This window comes from Falco biarmicus, chromosome 1 (assembly GCF_023638135.1).
Source record: "Falco biarmicus isolate bFalBia1 chromosome 1, bFalBia1.pri, whole genome shotgun sequence".
Lineage (NCBI taxonomy): Eukaryota > Metazoa > Chordata > Aves > Falconiformes > Falconidae > Falco > Falco biarmicus.
The window spans coordinates 99,892,370-99,905,881 of record NC_079288.1 but is presented as its reverse complement, the minus strand read 5'-3'; the positions used below and the strand labels follow the sequence as shown (position 1 = coordinate 99,905,881).

The following is a 13,512-nucleotide window of genomic DNA, read 5'->3' as shown; positions in this document are numbered from 1 at the left end:
CCCTCCCTGCAGCAAGAGGCTCCTTCTTAGCTCAGCCCCACACACTCCTTTCACACTTGGTCCCTAGGGCAGCAGGGATCATTTGAAGCCAACTGAACAAGGGAAAAAAACAATACCAAAACAACCACTCCCACCCCCTACCCCAAATACAATCAGGAGAAAAGCCTAAATATAAAAAACCCCAAAATCCTAAGAAACTGGCTAGGAAAGCAGTTCTTCAGAAAGAGATACCAAAATCAAGACAGTCTGAGCCAGTTGAGGAGAGTCAGCAGCTAACTCATCTGAATATTTTTCACACCTCACACAGCAAGCAACCTCTGCTGCCATCCTGGGGCAAAGTCAAGTAAGAACTTGAACTGAGAAAATACAAACAAATTTTTTCCTCTGGATATGAAGTTACTTTTAAGCATTTCATATGTAGCTACACACAAATTGATAGGCAAAGTTGAAGACCTGTGCGTGCTGCATACATACTATTACTCAGAACCTGCTGAACATGGGGGATGGCTAACCAACAAACTCAGCTCTGCTACAAGCTGCTAGCACAAACCACAGTTACTTCACTTCCTTATATTCAGCTGAATTTTCACTTGCTGAATGGCAAAAGAATACAACTGTGCATACTAACCAATATTTTCCCAGGCAAAAAACAACCCAAGACAGAAAGCCAAACAAACAGAACCCCACAATTTGGAAATGAGCCTGTCAGCAGGTGACTGACGTTATATTCAGGCTGAAGCTGCATGTGTTTTTGAAAATTGTTGCATCTATTTGATATAAATTAAAAATGCGCTCACTGGAGTCAGAGGATGTGGACTTGAGCAGTCCCTCTGTAACCTCCCTGTCTCTAAAATACATGCCATGAATTAATAATGGAGTCAGAATTTGTTTAAAAATTAGTCATTTCTATAAAGGGCATCTATATTTTCTGTGTGAAATACATGCTCAGGGAAGAGGGTAAATTGTTTTTATTGGGGCACAAGATTTATCTCCACCTTCTTCCACTTCCCCCTCTTGATGTCAGCCTGTTTCTAAAAAAACTTTTGTTTAAAATCTGGTATAGCTAACTACACCTCTTTCTGTGTGTTACTTTTTACACTTTGGCAATCCTTAAAGCAGCACTTCTCCTCCTCCCCCCCCCCCCGCCCCCTCAAAAAAAAAACCAAACCACCTGCTGTAACTGCACCTACTCTACTCTGTTACTGTCCTTAAAAACTCCCAGCCCAAACAGCAGCTGACGGATCCAAGATTCCAAGATGACCTTATGATAGCCAGCCATCGCAGTATCAGCTCCAGGTTTGCATTATGTTCATAAGATACAAGATACATAACGTATCTTATATAACTCGTCTATCATGAGGATTAAAAAAGGAGCAAATAACACATTCCTTACTTGCTTCTCAGGTCTTGAAAAATACTTTTCCTGCTCACCTATCAAGGCAAGCGCATTGCTAACCACACAAAAGCAGAACGGCATTGGAGACAGGCGTGGAGTAGCCTAGGAAGTTACTACACTACTCCATCATTACACAGGCATGTTGACAGCAGCAACACCTTTATGAATTACACTGCTTAACATGGGACATTAAGACTACTAGCCCCCAGTCATGGTTTGGTCCATCTGCTCTAGTTACAGGTAACTCATTCACCTGGAAATGTATTTCTGCTGTTAGTAGCTAGAGTAATTGTATGCACCATTTTGCAATTGTATAACTACCTACAAACTTGCTGCAGCTTTCTAAAAGCTGTCTTCAGAATCTGAAAGTTTCAGGTAGTGCTGTTTTAAACTATTTTAAAAAAACTTATTTTGACTATATAAAACAATTTACACTGACTGGTAATGCTTTTGAGAGAAACAAGCAAGTTTAAATTAAGCTCTGGTAATTGCAATTAAGTTATTAAAGAAGTAACTGTCGTCTGTCAGAACATCTGCTTTGGTGTTTGCCACTCCAAACTCCAAGATGTGAAAATGTCACCATGAGCTGCAAATCTTGCTTTACCGTAAACAACATTGTCCGGTTTTCTGCAATGTCTGTTGGCTGCACAACACTGTGTCCATAGATAAGTTGACTTTTTAGGTTCAGTGAAATTGCATCTTCTTCAAAAGACCTGACAAAGCTGTTACTTCTATGGCTTCCCTCTTGCAAATCCTTCTTAAAAGCAAAGGAACGAAGCCCAGGCTGAGAAAAGGATTTCCTAATTGGCCTTTTCTCCTCCTCTTCACTGACCAAGGGCTGGAAGACAGACCGAAATTTGTTGCTGAAAGAGAAGCCTCCAAAGTTATTGGCAGTTTCATGTTGTTGGGATGACGAGTTGAAATCTGATTTTTTTGTACAACTTGCACGATTAAATTTCTCAATGCATTCATCTATAAGTGCTGGAGGTGCATTTTTATGTGCTACTGTCACTCGTCCACAGAACAGCACCTCAAACTTTTTGGCAAAAGGGTCTTCAACATCTGAGAGATTATTCTGAAACTCTTCTTGACGAGCAATTTTCCCCGCTTGTCGAATAGAGCTTATAATCTCAGGCACCTACAGGAGGGGGAAAAAAATTATGCAACATTAGCATTGATGCTTTATGACAAACAAGTTGCAATACTTGAGGCGCTCCCTGCTGTTACTTTTCTGGAATGGCTAATTTGGTTTTGTTTTCCAAAAGACCAGTTGAAGTGATCTTGTATTTGTCAACAGACATATTTTAAAACTTAAACACTGACTAGATGAATTGTTCATTTTTCTCCCGGTCAGGAGGTCACCACGAGATTCATCTCTTGTAATGCTCTGTGTTTTCAGTAAAAGTTTTGCACCTGAAGGAACCAGTATAACATGACAAATTCAAACTCACAATGAAAGGTAAAAATACTTCAGAGAGCATGAGAGAAGCCATAGACTAATTGGGAAAGTTATTTACCTCTGTTATTTTTCACTCCATTCGCTCACTCAACATTCATGTCATGCAGATTAAGAGGCCTCTTGCAAATTTGCTTTCACCTTCATAATAGCATATTACTTTATGGCAGTTTAGGGTTCTTTTAACTGTAAATAACTCTGTTTTTTTAAAAAAACACATTCATTATTGTAGATACTCATTTTTACTCTATCATCCTAGATGACACTCAAATAATATTGCTTCCACATACAGCATCACTTGCAGGGCATCTGTATGAGAGAAGAGTCTGCTGCAGCCCACAGATGTTGCAACTATAAACAAAACCCGAACTGCCATCTGATATACTTTAACAGTGAACAGTCACAGTTTCTGATACGGTTAAAGCGTAGGAAGATGCATATGCTATCTGCTAAGCTGCTGCAAGGTGGATGCTTGATTACATCCCACTGCTTTGACTGGCCTGGGGGATTAAGTTTCTTCTGCAGCCTGTGCTGCTGCCGTTAACAAATGCAGGGTCACCATCTATGATTACAACAGATAATTCTGCCAACTTTTTAATTTCCCCAAATTACTTTGGGAAAAATCCCTGCTAAGTGCGCCAGTTTCCTGGCAAAACAGATTTGTTCTGGTAAGCATCAATTGGAGCTTGCTTACTTACAAATACTTGGTTGCAGATAGCACAGAAAGAAGTCTGGGAGCAGCAGACTAAAACAGCAGCCCAGAAGAACCATCTTCCCTATGAGAAAAGGCATTCCTAAACCTAAAGAATGCTTCGGAGACATGACCTCTGTCTTTTTCAGACATGTCCCATGGTTATGTAATGCTTAAACATAATGTAGTAATGTACATAAACCAATGCAGGAAACAGCAAAGGACTTAGAGGAGAAAAAAAAGCTTGAACAGTGAAAAATGAACGGTTATACTCTGGGCGCTCATAAAGACCTCAGTAGAATTCTTTTTATAGACCAGGAAACACAGATACATAGATACGGATATATGGGTTGATAGACAGATTATACATACACATGCATATAGCTAGTGAATTTAAGACAATACGTAACAGATTACAAAATAAGTAAGACATTTCAGGAAGCATTACTTCACCCTTGAGCGCAAGGCATGAGTCATCAGCTGCTCACTCAGCAGACAATGGGGGAGAGGAAAGAAAAGCAGGGTCATGACTTCAGAAGTCTGTCCTCAGCTATGTCATGAACCAGTGGGAAAGCCTTGGGGTAAGGCAGCTTCACATCTAACTTTTTACTCGTATACAAGAATGTAAGGGTATAACAAAACTATTACCTTAAACGATATGCATTTCCTCCACAGTGAGCTCAAAGATCACCTCAGTTTTATTTACCTAATACTCCTTCAAAGAACCAATTTTTAGTCGCATAACCCATCAGAATGACAGTGAAAATTAAAACTTTGTTCTAGCCATATTTCAAGCTGCAACTGCTTTAGCATTTTCTAATAAACATGTTTTACTCTTGTGGGAGTGTCTGGACTCACCAGCCACAGACAGTTTTACTTCTGATTTGCCCAGAATACACACAGAAATGTGCAATCCTACCTCTGCTTTTGCTGAGGCTACAGGGGTGACAGCAAAGGAAGGAGGTATTTTCTGGAAAATGCTCACTTCGTTAAACCCAGGAACATCAGCTCTCACCCAGATGAACAGCACGGCTGTCTCAAGCAGGGTTAAGCTCCCCCAGCACCACCCATGCTGAAGACTATAAGGAGAATTTCCAGCAGTGCAGGTGCTGCAAAGGTTACAGCTGAGCTAAAGCTCAGACAAGGCATTAGGGATCCATCATATGTGTGCAGTTACTGCGTTTGATTTTGTCAGTGTTTATCATCACCAAACACTTGGACATTGACACAATTGCTATTCAGCAGTGGCTGGACTTTATAAACAGACAGTAGTTAAGAGGAAGACTCTACATCACACAAAATGACATTGCAGTAGCTAATAAATGTCATGTTTGAGGAGACCTAGCAGGCCTGTTGAACCAAGGGGAGTATTTAATTATTTATTTTCACACATGCTAAGGCTTGAATTATGTCCTTTGTAAGTAACAGCTGGCTTCTGTGCTACACTTACTGAAAAACACTGACTCCCCTGTTCCTGCTTAGCAACCTAAAAAAATTAACAGCCTGTTAATATAATTTTATTACTTCTGATTAGGCAACTGATAAGACTATTGCTCTAGCCGAAGCAGCAACACCACCTCACTTTCCTGTGACCTTTGTGTATGTTAAATATGAATCTTTTTTCATTAGTAAAGACAAGACATCATGATGAATCAGAAAAAACAAAATACATATTACCCTGGAACTGTTCTTGGCCTGGTCAAGATCTGTGCTCTTTTCATCTACCTGTACCATTCCAGGCCTTTTATGCATGTATCTAGAAATGAAGAATCCACATGCTCCTGTTGTGACCTCTGGCCCTGGCTCCCTCAGCAAACACACCTGGATGCTGAGTGCATGCAGATCAAGTAAACTTACTCATTACAAACAAAAGGAAAAAAAACCCTGTAACTGTGAAATATAAATAAATATATTAGTTTTTTCAAATCACTAAAAAAACCCAATGTAGGCTTTATCCTGGCAAACGTTTATTAACCAAAGCTGGAACTTTTCCAGATTAAGCAGCATGCCACTGGGCAAACAGTAACCACATCTCTTGCAAACCTCCAGGAATTAATTAAGATATAAACTGAATCAGGTTTTATGGCTCTTTAATTTGTATCAACAACCAACAAGGATCAAGTTGCTCCTGAATTACATTAATGTCTCTTGGAGTTTTTTAAAGGTTGTAGGGCTCTTTCTGAACATAAGAAAATGTCTTTTTTATTGTAAGGGTGGCCATGTGCTGGCATGGGTTGCCCAGAGAGGCTGCAGTCTCCATCCTTGTATGCAAACTCTGACTGGACATGGCCGTGAGTAACCTGCTGTAGGTGACCCTGCTTTAAGCAGGGGCTGGAATAGATGACCTCCAGAGGTCCCATCATATTTCTGCTTGGTGACTTAGATACCAACATCTCCTATACAGACCTATAGGTAATTATGCCTACTAATCTGAATTTGCTAAGACAGTGAAGGAGGACTGTTGCACACATGTATGATTTCTTCCTACTGCACAAATTCTCTTTTCTAACATACTTCTATTCTTAAGTGTTTTCTGACTTCTCAGTATGAAATATGTAATTAGTGGATAAAGATTATTTCTGTAATCAGAAAAACAACTGCTGCTGAGCTAAAATTATTTCCCTAAACCCACAAAACTAAGCACAGAACAACAGCATAAGCAATGATGAAACTTTACCAAACACAGAACATTACCTTCTCATCACTTACTCAGGGCCAAACAGAACTGGCAAACAGAAGACATAACTTAAATCTATTAGGAAGTTTTTGCATTTACAGTTTCTGAATTAGATACTCCACATCTGAAATAGATTTAGAAAAAGATGTATCTATAACTATTAAAGCTAACACTGGACTGTTGTGATTTTTCTTTAAATATATAACATGTTATTTCTGCTATGATAAGAATGCTTATTTTGCAGAGACAAAGCAGGGAATTGAAACGCTAAGTATTTTTCTGCCTTGACTCTTGGGTACTCAAGCAAAACACAAACCAGCACCTAGAACCTCCTAATGCACATTAGTGTGTTACTACACAACAGCTACAGCTTCTACGCTGTGCACCAAATCATGAGAGAAGGCAGTAATTTTTAAGCACACACAGGTTTGCTGCATCTGAAGAAGAAACAATTTTCCTCTTCACAGAAACTGTAGTTGAATTTATTCCCCACGCAACCAGAATTTACCCTGTAAGTTTACATACTAGCATGCAGTAAGATGTCTTTAGCCTGATAGTGGATTTGAGAAAGAGTGAGAAACTATTGTAATGAAAAAAGCCCAGTAACAGCTGAATGCAACAGCTGCCTTTTGGTAAACAAGACCAGACTAAAAAAAGATTCCCTGTTTCTTTAATACACAGTAGGTATGAAAGCAAAGCGTCCCACAGAAAAAGAACTGTTAGCACATCAACTCACCAGGACCAGGGGGGAAAAAAACCCACAAAAGTTGAATGATTTATGATTTTAGATGCTATGCATTGTTTATACCCACCGGTATAAACCTACCAGTTTATACCCACCAGTCCCTTCATAAGGCCTTAGGTCTGTGAAGGCCTCAAGCACAGGCTTAACTATTTCAAGGGAGCAGGTGGTTTTGTTTAATATAAGACAGACCTGTGTTGTCAGGAACTGGTCTAGAACAACAGACTCCAGAAATTCCTGGAGACTGAAAACCTTCAGGGTCAGGTCTTGAGAGACCTCAGAAGGTCTCGTGCCATCCCAGCTGGAATACAGCCTTAAAATTCTTTCCCAAAGCTCTTGAAACAAGTTGATATTTTGATTGAGTTTTGCCTGACTACTCAAATATGAGCGGACATCGGAATTATTAAGTGCTTTTACTTGCCTTTTTTTCTCACCATAGCAGCCTCAATAAAATAGCCTCAAGAAGTCTAACATACCGTTTGCTATTAATACCCTTCCTTTATTTCACTAAAGAGTGCTGATACAGGAAAAATAGGGTCCACAGCTGTGTATCCTGGGAGAAGCCATCTAGTTGTACCAGGGCAGATGGCAATATTTTTGTCACCCATAAGATATTACAATCATGGAATACTTTGTAAAAGCAGTAGAACAGAAGAAAGGAAAACTATTTTTGATATATACAGAATGTAGATAAAAAGATGATACAGCAAAGTATTTCTTTGCATTTTTAAAAGACCATAAAATTTTTAATTTTGGTGGTTTGATATGTACTAAAAAGCAGTTGGTCTGCTTTCAGCACACTTCTAGCAAAACAGCTGTGCAGTAATAAAACAGATCAACACTTCCTGTCCTTATCACCTTATACCCATGCTAGTGGTCAACTGACTTTTTTTGAACAGTGTTCTCAATGGATTTAAAGTTTGGCATTTTAATTTCTAGATTTCACTAAGGATTATTTTTTTTAATCAAGATACTGCATAATTTCTCTTTTCAGAATCACAGAATAGTTTAATTTGGATGTGGCCTTGACAGTGCAGTCCCCCACATAAAGCAAGGCAAACTTTCAAGTTACATCCAAATTCAAACTTAGATGAGATGCTGGGAGTCACAATGAGCCAAGCTGCAAGTAAGCCCAATGATGGGGACCCCACAACCTCCTCCTCTCCATTGGAAACCTACAGCTGACAGAGAAAGAACAAGACACAATCAACTGAGATTTCTGTTGTGAGGATTGTGGCCCACTAGTTTAACTAAAGAATGAACTAAAAAATTCTAGCACAAAACCAGTCTTTAGTATCTCACTGAAGTAAAAAGTTGTTTTAAAAGTGAAGAATCTCCTTATTCCTTGGCATTAGTAGAATTCAAGGTAGAAAAAAGGAACAAACTTTTCAAGTCAATTTCCATTTCAGTGAGACTTTTTATATTCAGGTCTTATCTCTAGTGTCTTCATAGGGTTATTCCTTCTAATATCTTGTTTGGAGACTGCTCTACAGCTTCCTACACTGCGAACTTTCTCCAGTTATTAACTTCAATTCTCATTTACCACATTTTCACCCCTTGACTCCCAATCAACAGTTCTATGGAGTACTTTCATTATTAGCTTTCTTCCTTTGTTATTTGTTGACTTTTAGTCTGCCCACAAAGCCACTTTGAAACCAAGATTTAATTCACAGAAGTAGAAAGGTTATAGTTCCTCCAGTCCTTGGATGATGACCATCTTTTGCAAGTTCCTGTCAGTTTTTCCATACATAAGAATGCATGACGGGTAAAGCCAAAATGAGATTCTTACCAAGAGCTCCCTAAATACTTAAGATCGGTGGGTGCATGGACAGACAGTTCACCTTTGCTCCATGACTTCACATCTCAATGCGTATGATCTAAAACTTTACTGCTGTATCCTCACTGCTCATAAAACAACTATGACCTGTGACACTCTCAGCAGCTTCACCATCAGTGCATGTCAGTCTAGCTCATTTTTCTCTACAGTACCTAAAATGCACTAGGTGTCTCATCTAACCAGGGAACTTGTGGATGTCTTTTGAGAAAGAAGAACAAGTCAGAGCACACCCAGAGGGCTGGGAGGGGTAGCCAGGCTAGCAGCCAGTGGGGCTAACCGCACTGCAGGTGTGCTGCTCAGGGAGGACTGTGAAACCAGACCTGCAAAGGCAAGACAAGAGATTTTTTTTCAACCTTGATAAGGGAAAGCTCAACGGCTGAATAGCATCACCGTGGGCCTATGAAAGGAAAAGCGATCTTATGCGTGTCTACTTGTGGGCATGGTTTGCTTAGTTAGGTTTCAACGGGCATTATACAGAGGATAGGATAAGTGAGGGTGATGGGGCTAAGACAAACTGTCCCGGGATGTACATAAGAAGCTGATGAACAAGACTGCACTAAATTCAAAGGATATTCTGTATAGGGCAGAACAGAGTCACCTGTTTAAATCCAGTTCTTTTTGACTTGGAGTGTGGTGGATGAGTGACACTATTGTCCTCCAAGATGACTCTGACACAGTAAACACCGAGAGTGGAGCTCCATGTAGCCAACACATACTCTTACAGTTTACACATTATCATAAAAAGCCATAAAGGTGACTAGACTTCTCACATCCATCAAGTGCTGCCTCTACAAGGTTACTAAGTAGTGCAGATTGATGCCACGAATACTGTATGCCACTTTCACAGTATCACATTCCTTTTAATATTACAGACAAATCTCAGCTCAAGTACGTTCCTCATGACTCCTCAGCTGGAAGGAAAAGGTTACACTTTTTGCAAAGTCATGTGAGTTGGAGAGCACTCCATGCAATTTAAAGAGGCACAAAAAGATTTCATTTCCTTTCTGAAAAGAAAAATAAAAATATTTGCAGAATCTGTTTATAGATTATCGTAAACAAGTTCAGAAATAGAACATAATTGTACTTGGTGTTCTAATGAAGTTGGCCCGCTCTATTTTGCGGTGGTGCTTCCTCCCTGAGAGAGATGCATGATGTTGCTGATACACTTTAAAGGTTTTCTTTTACATGCTTTCAAGACATATCTTACTTGAAGCCCAAAATACAAAAAACCTGGCTACTTTCCATAAATAATCCACCATATCCCAGACTGCAGCTTACTTTTGAACTCCTCTCCATGAAAATGCATGATCAAAAACTAAACTGCAGCTGATGGAAGGCCTCCATGGGCTTTTAGTGGACCTCCAAATGCAACAGCACCTAACTGGCTCTGAAGGGAGTATTCCTGTAAAATCGACTTTTGGGAAGTCTACAACTATACTCTGCCCTTTATTTGGAGGGTTTATCACATGGTGTTCACTATTTCATTCTTCCCTAGCCCCCTTCTGTCCTTACGATACAAGCTATTTCTTTTCATCTTGTACTGCTTCATCAGCTCCTTCATTCAGTAACATAAACTTTTAAGCAGTGAATGTGAAATAAAGCTAGTCAACAGATATTTCAAATAGTGCATTAACATCTCCATAGCATTATCTTCTCCATCTTTTGTTTCAAAGTTTTCTTTTCACACAATTTCCCAAATTAGAACAGCACTTGAAGACGTAACACCAGTTGCTGGTCACACCTGCAGGATTCCTGGCTCACATTTTACAAGTCACTATTGAACATGGAGGCAATACCTATGCAAAGTAATCGCTAGAAACATCTATGCTCATTCCTTATCAACAGAGATTAAATCCCTTTTTTTTTTTTTTTTGAGTGGAATTGCAAGCAGCTCCCTTCACAGGGTTGAGGCTGGCCTGCGGCTGAGTTAGAGACAATGGGGCAGGAAACAGAAGGAAGACTATTTTTACATAGTTATAAATGGAAAAAAGACAGCAATGGTGTTTGAAAGCTTTCAGGACAAGGGTGGTTTTTGTTGTTTTTGAGGGGGGATTTGTTTGTGGTTTTGGTTTTCTCTAAATTGAAAGGCAATAACAGGATTTAAAACAGGAAATGAGTTACTAAGAACATTTTGGGGAAGAGTTATTTATCAGATTGTATTCCATTTCTGCAATAGGAGACAGGCTCTCGCCTAGTCTCCTTTGCTTTCAGGTTTCTGTCACAGTTATGAAAATTGGTACAACTGGCAAAATAGTGGCTAGCAAAACAGACAGAAGTGAATATAATATATTTTCCAATTACATAAAACCTGACATTGTTCAGTCCTTTTTAGCAATATCCAACTCCCAAAAAGAAGGGAAAAAACCTCCATTTGCAATGTGTGTCCTCATTACAACTGAAGTTATTTCTGATATAACCTTCTTAGACAGCTGTTACAAATGTGTGTCAAAATCCTCCTCTCCTCAAAATTTATTTTGACATTTTCATGGCAAGGGGTGCGGAAGGTGGAAATCATCCTATGAATCCTTTTGACTGACATGATGAATAAGTTGGGTCTACTTGCAATAGAGTAAAAGACCATCTCTTACTCTGCAATACAGCAAGACTTCCTGAGGAAAGAGTGCTCCACAGTCCTCCTTAGAACTGCTGGGGAATGAGGCAGGTAGGGGTGCAGGGGGACAGAAGACATTTTTCATAGGAAGAATTTTACTCAAAACGTTAAACTTACAAAGGCCCCAAGGGAACTGGAGTGCAGAAGCTGATTAGCTTTTTCCAGCATTCTGCCTGACTAGTATAAAGTACCAGTGAACTGATTTGCTCATGGATGAGCTTGTATTTGCTGCTTTGTCATGTAATACTAGACTTCAGCTGCCTCAGGTCAACCCATCTTGACTTCCACTTAAGAAAAACAGTTACTTAGTTCACCAGTTTCAGTCCTTTTTTGGATGTAAAACAAATGGTTGCTAATGTCTAGGGGCTTTCGGCTTCTCATCAGAAAGTCTAATGAGATTATTCAAACTTGTCAATTACCTAGATACTTCTATGAAATCCACTCCTGTAGTTGATACTAGTTTGTATTTATAGTTTTTTTCTAAAATACATTGTAACCCACCCAAAATAACAATGTATTTATTTCTGAAAATTAATTCCCTTTGAACACAAGATGTTTGCTGGCCTTTGATTCCTACAGGAATGGTCATCTTCGGAATATCTATGCATTTTATGATACTGACATAGGTTAATTTAAAGTTTATTGATATTGATAACTATCAGGCATTCCTAATGTACAGCACATTCAATATAATGGAAGAGGAGGAAGAACAATACACCTAAAGAGCCCTCAACCTCTAGCAAGACTCTTATTACATAAGAAACATGTATAGAAATTGTTAATACCCTACAGAATTAGACTGTATTTTGTCACAGAAAGCTTACTGACCGCCTATGATTCACCATGGACTATTTACACTAAAACACTTATTACATAATTTGAATTAAACTATTCAGCTTTTTGTGAAGAAAAGGTTATGTTCTAACTCTCTTGGAAATTGTTACTAAACTGTTATCAAGGACAGTGCAAAACACATTGCCTTTCCTAGGATAATTTGCATTTGCTGGAACCTATCAGTGTGATGCTGTTGGACAGAAAAGGGAAGAGCAAGCTGTTTACTCAAGACCCCCCTCCATTAAGGTACAGCCAGATCACACTAGGGGAGTTGCCAATTTCTTTTCCAAAGAGTCAAGGATCATTGTCCTGAGAAGTCAGTACTTCCAATCCTGCTGATGATAGATGAATTAGATCCTGCTTCCCTCCTGTTAAAAGATAAAGCTGTCTTAAAATTTTACAGTAAGTAAAAAGTTCAACTTTTCTGTATTCTGTTTTTCTTCTCACATCCAGATTTGACAAAACTATTGCAAGAAAAAAGAAATAGCTTGGGAAAAGATGCTTTTGTGGAGTGGTTATTCCATAAATCTTTACATCAGGTGCCTCTGAAAGTCACTGTAAGAGACTCAGTATGTCTGCACTAAGTACACAAGCACGCTAGAGAAGTGAAGAGAGAAAGTTAAACAGATGGGACACTAGACACCTGAAATCATTATTTAACCGTGTATTCAGAGGAAGGCAATCAGTGTGTGCCATTCACTTACAGACTGCCTGCAAGACAGTGTTTCACTGCAAATGCCATCATGTATGGTAAGGACAGATCAGTTGCAGAGCAGGGTTATAGACTATTCTATGTCTGGCAGTCCTGCAATACCATCCTACGCAGCACTACTTCACTTGTTTGCGCTTTTGGTCATCTTAATCAGATCCCATTTCTTCATTTAAATGTTGGCATCTTCACTGGCTGTTCTCTCGTCACTCTAACTGTTTCAGGGCAGCCCAGTGTGCTCCTTGTGTGGACAGTCAATAGTGAATTTGCATGTCCCAACACAAAATCCAAGATGTCACTGTCCTTTTTAGATAAAGCTGCACATTCAGTCCTAAATGGAGAAGAGTTGTCAAAACATAGGTAAGAGGTGCCATCAAGACAAACAGAGCTATGGGATCACTCCTGATAGCCAACCCAGAGCCAAGCCAAGGTGCCACCCTAGAAATACCTAAGAACAAAAAGCCAGAAGACAAGTTTTAGCAGTGCTTCCAGATTATGCAAGTGCCATGATGGTCCTCCCTACTGACAAAAATTCTCATGTTTATGCCCTGTACCAAAT

General features: G+C 39.4%; 1 protein-coding gene across 10 annotated transcripts in view; it reads right to left on the bottom strand.

The window, feature by feature from the left end:
* The window catches only part of TBC1D1 (TBC1 domain family member 1), a 115,471-nt gene that overhangs the window by 59,300 nt on the left and 42,659 nt on the right, over positions 1-13,512 (bottom strand). For all 10 annotated transcript variants that reach the window (XM_056351666.1, XM_056351658.1, XM_056351711.1 and 7 more), the window contains one exon: positions 2,001-2,534. In XM_056351666.1, the coding sequence (XP_056207641.1) occupies positions 2,001-2,534 (534 nt within the window). The remainder of the gene's footprint in view (positions 1-2,000; positions 2,535-13,512) is intronic.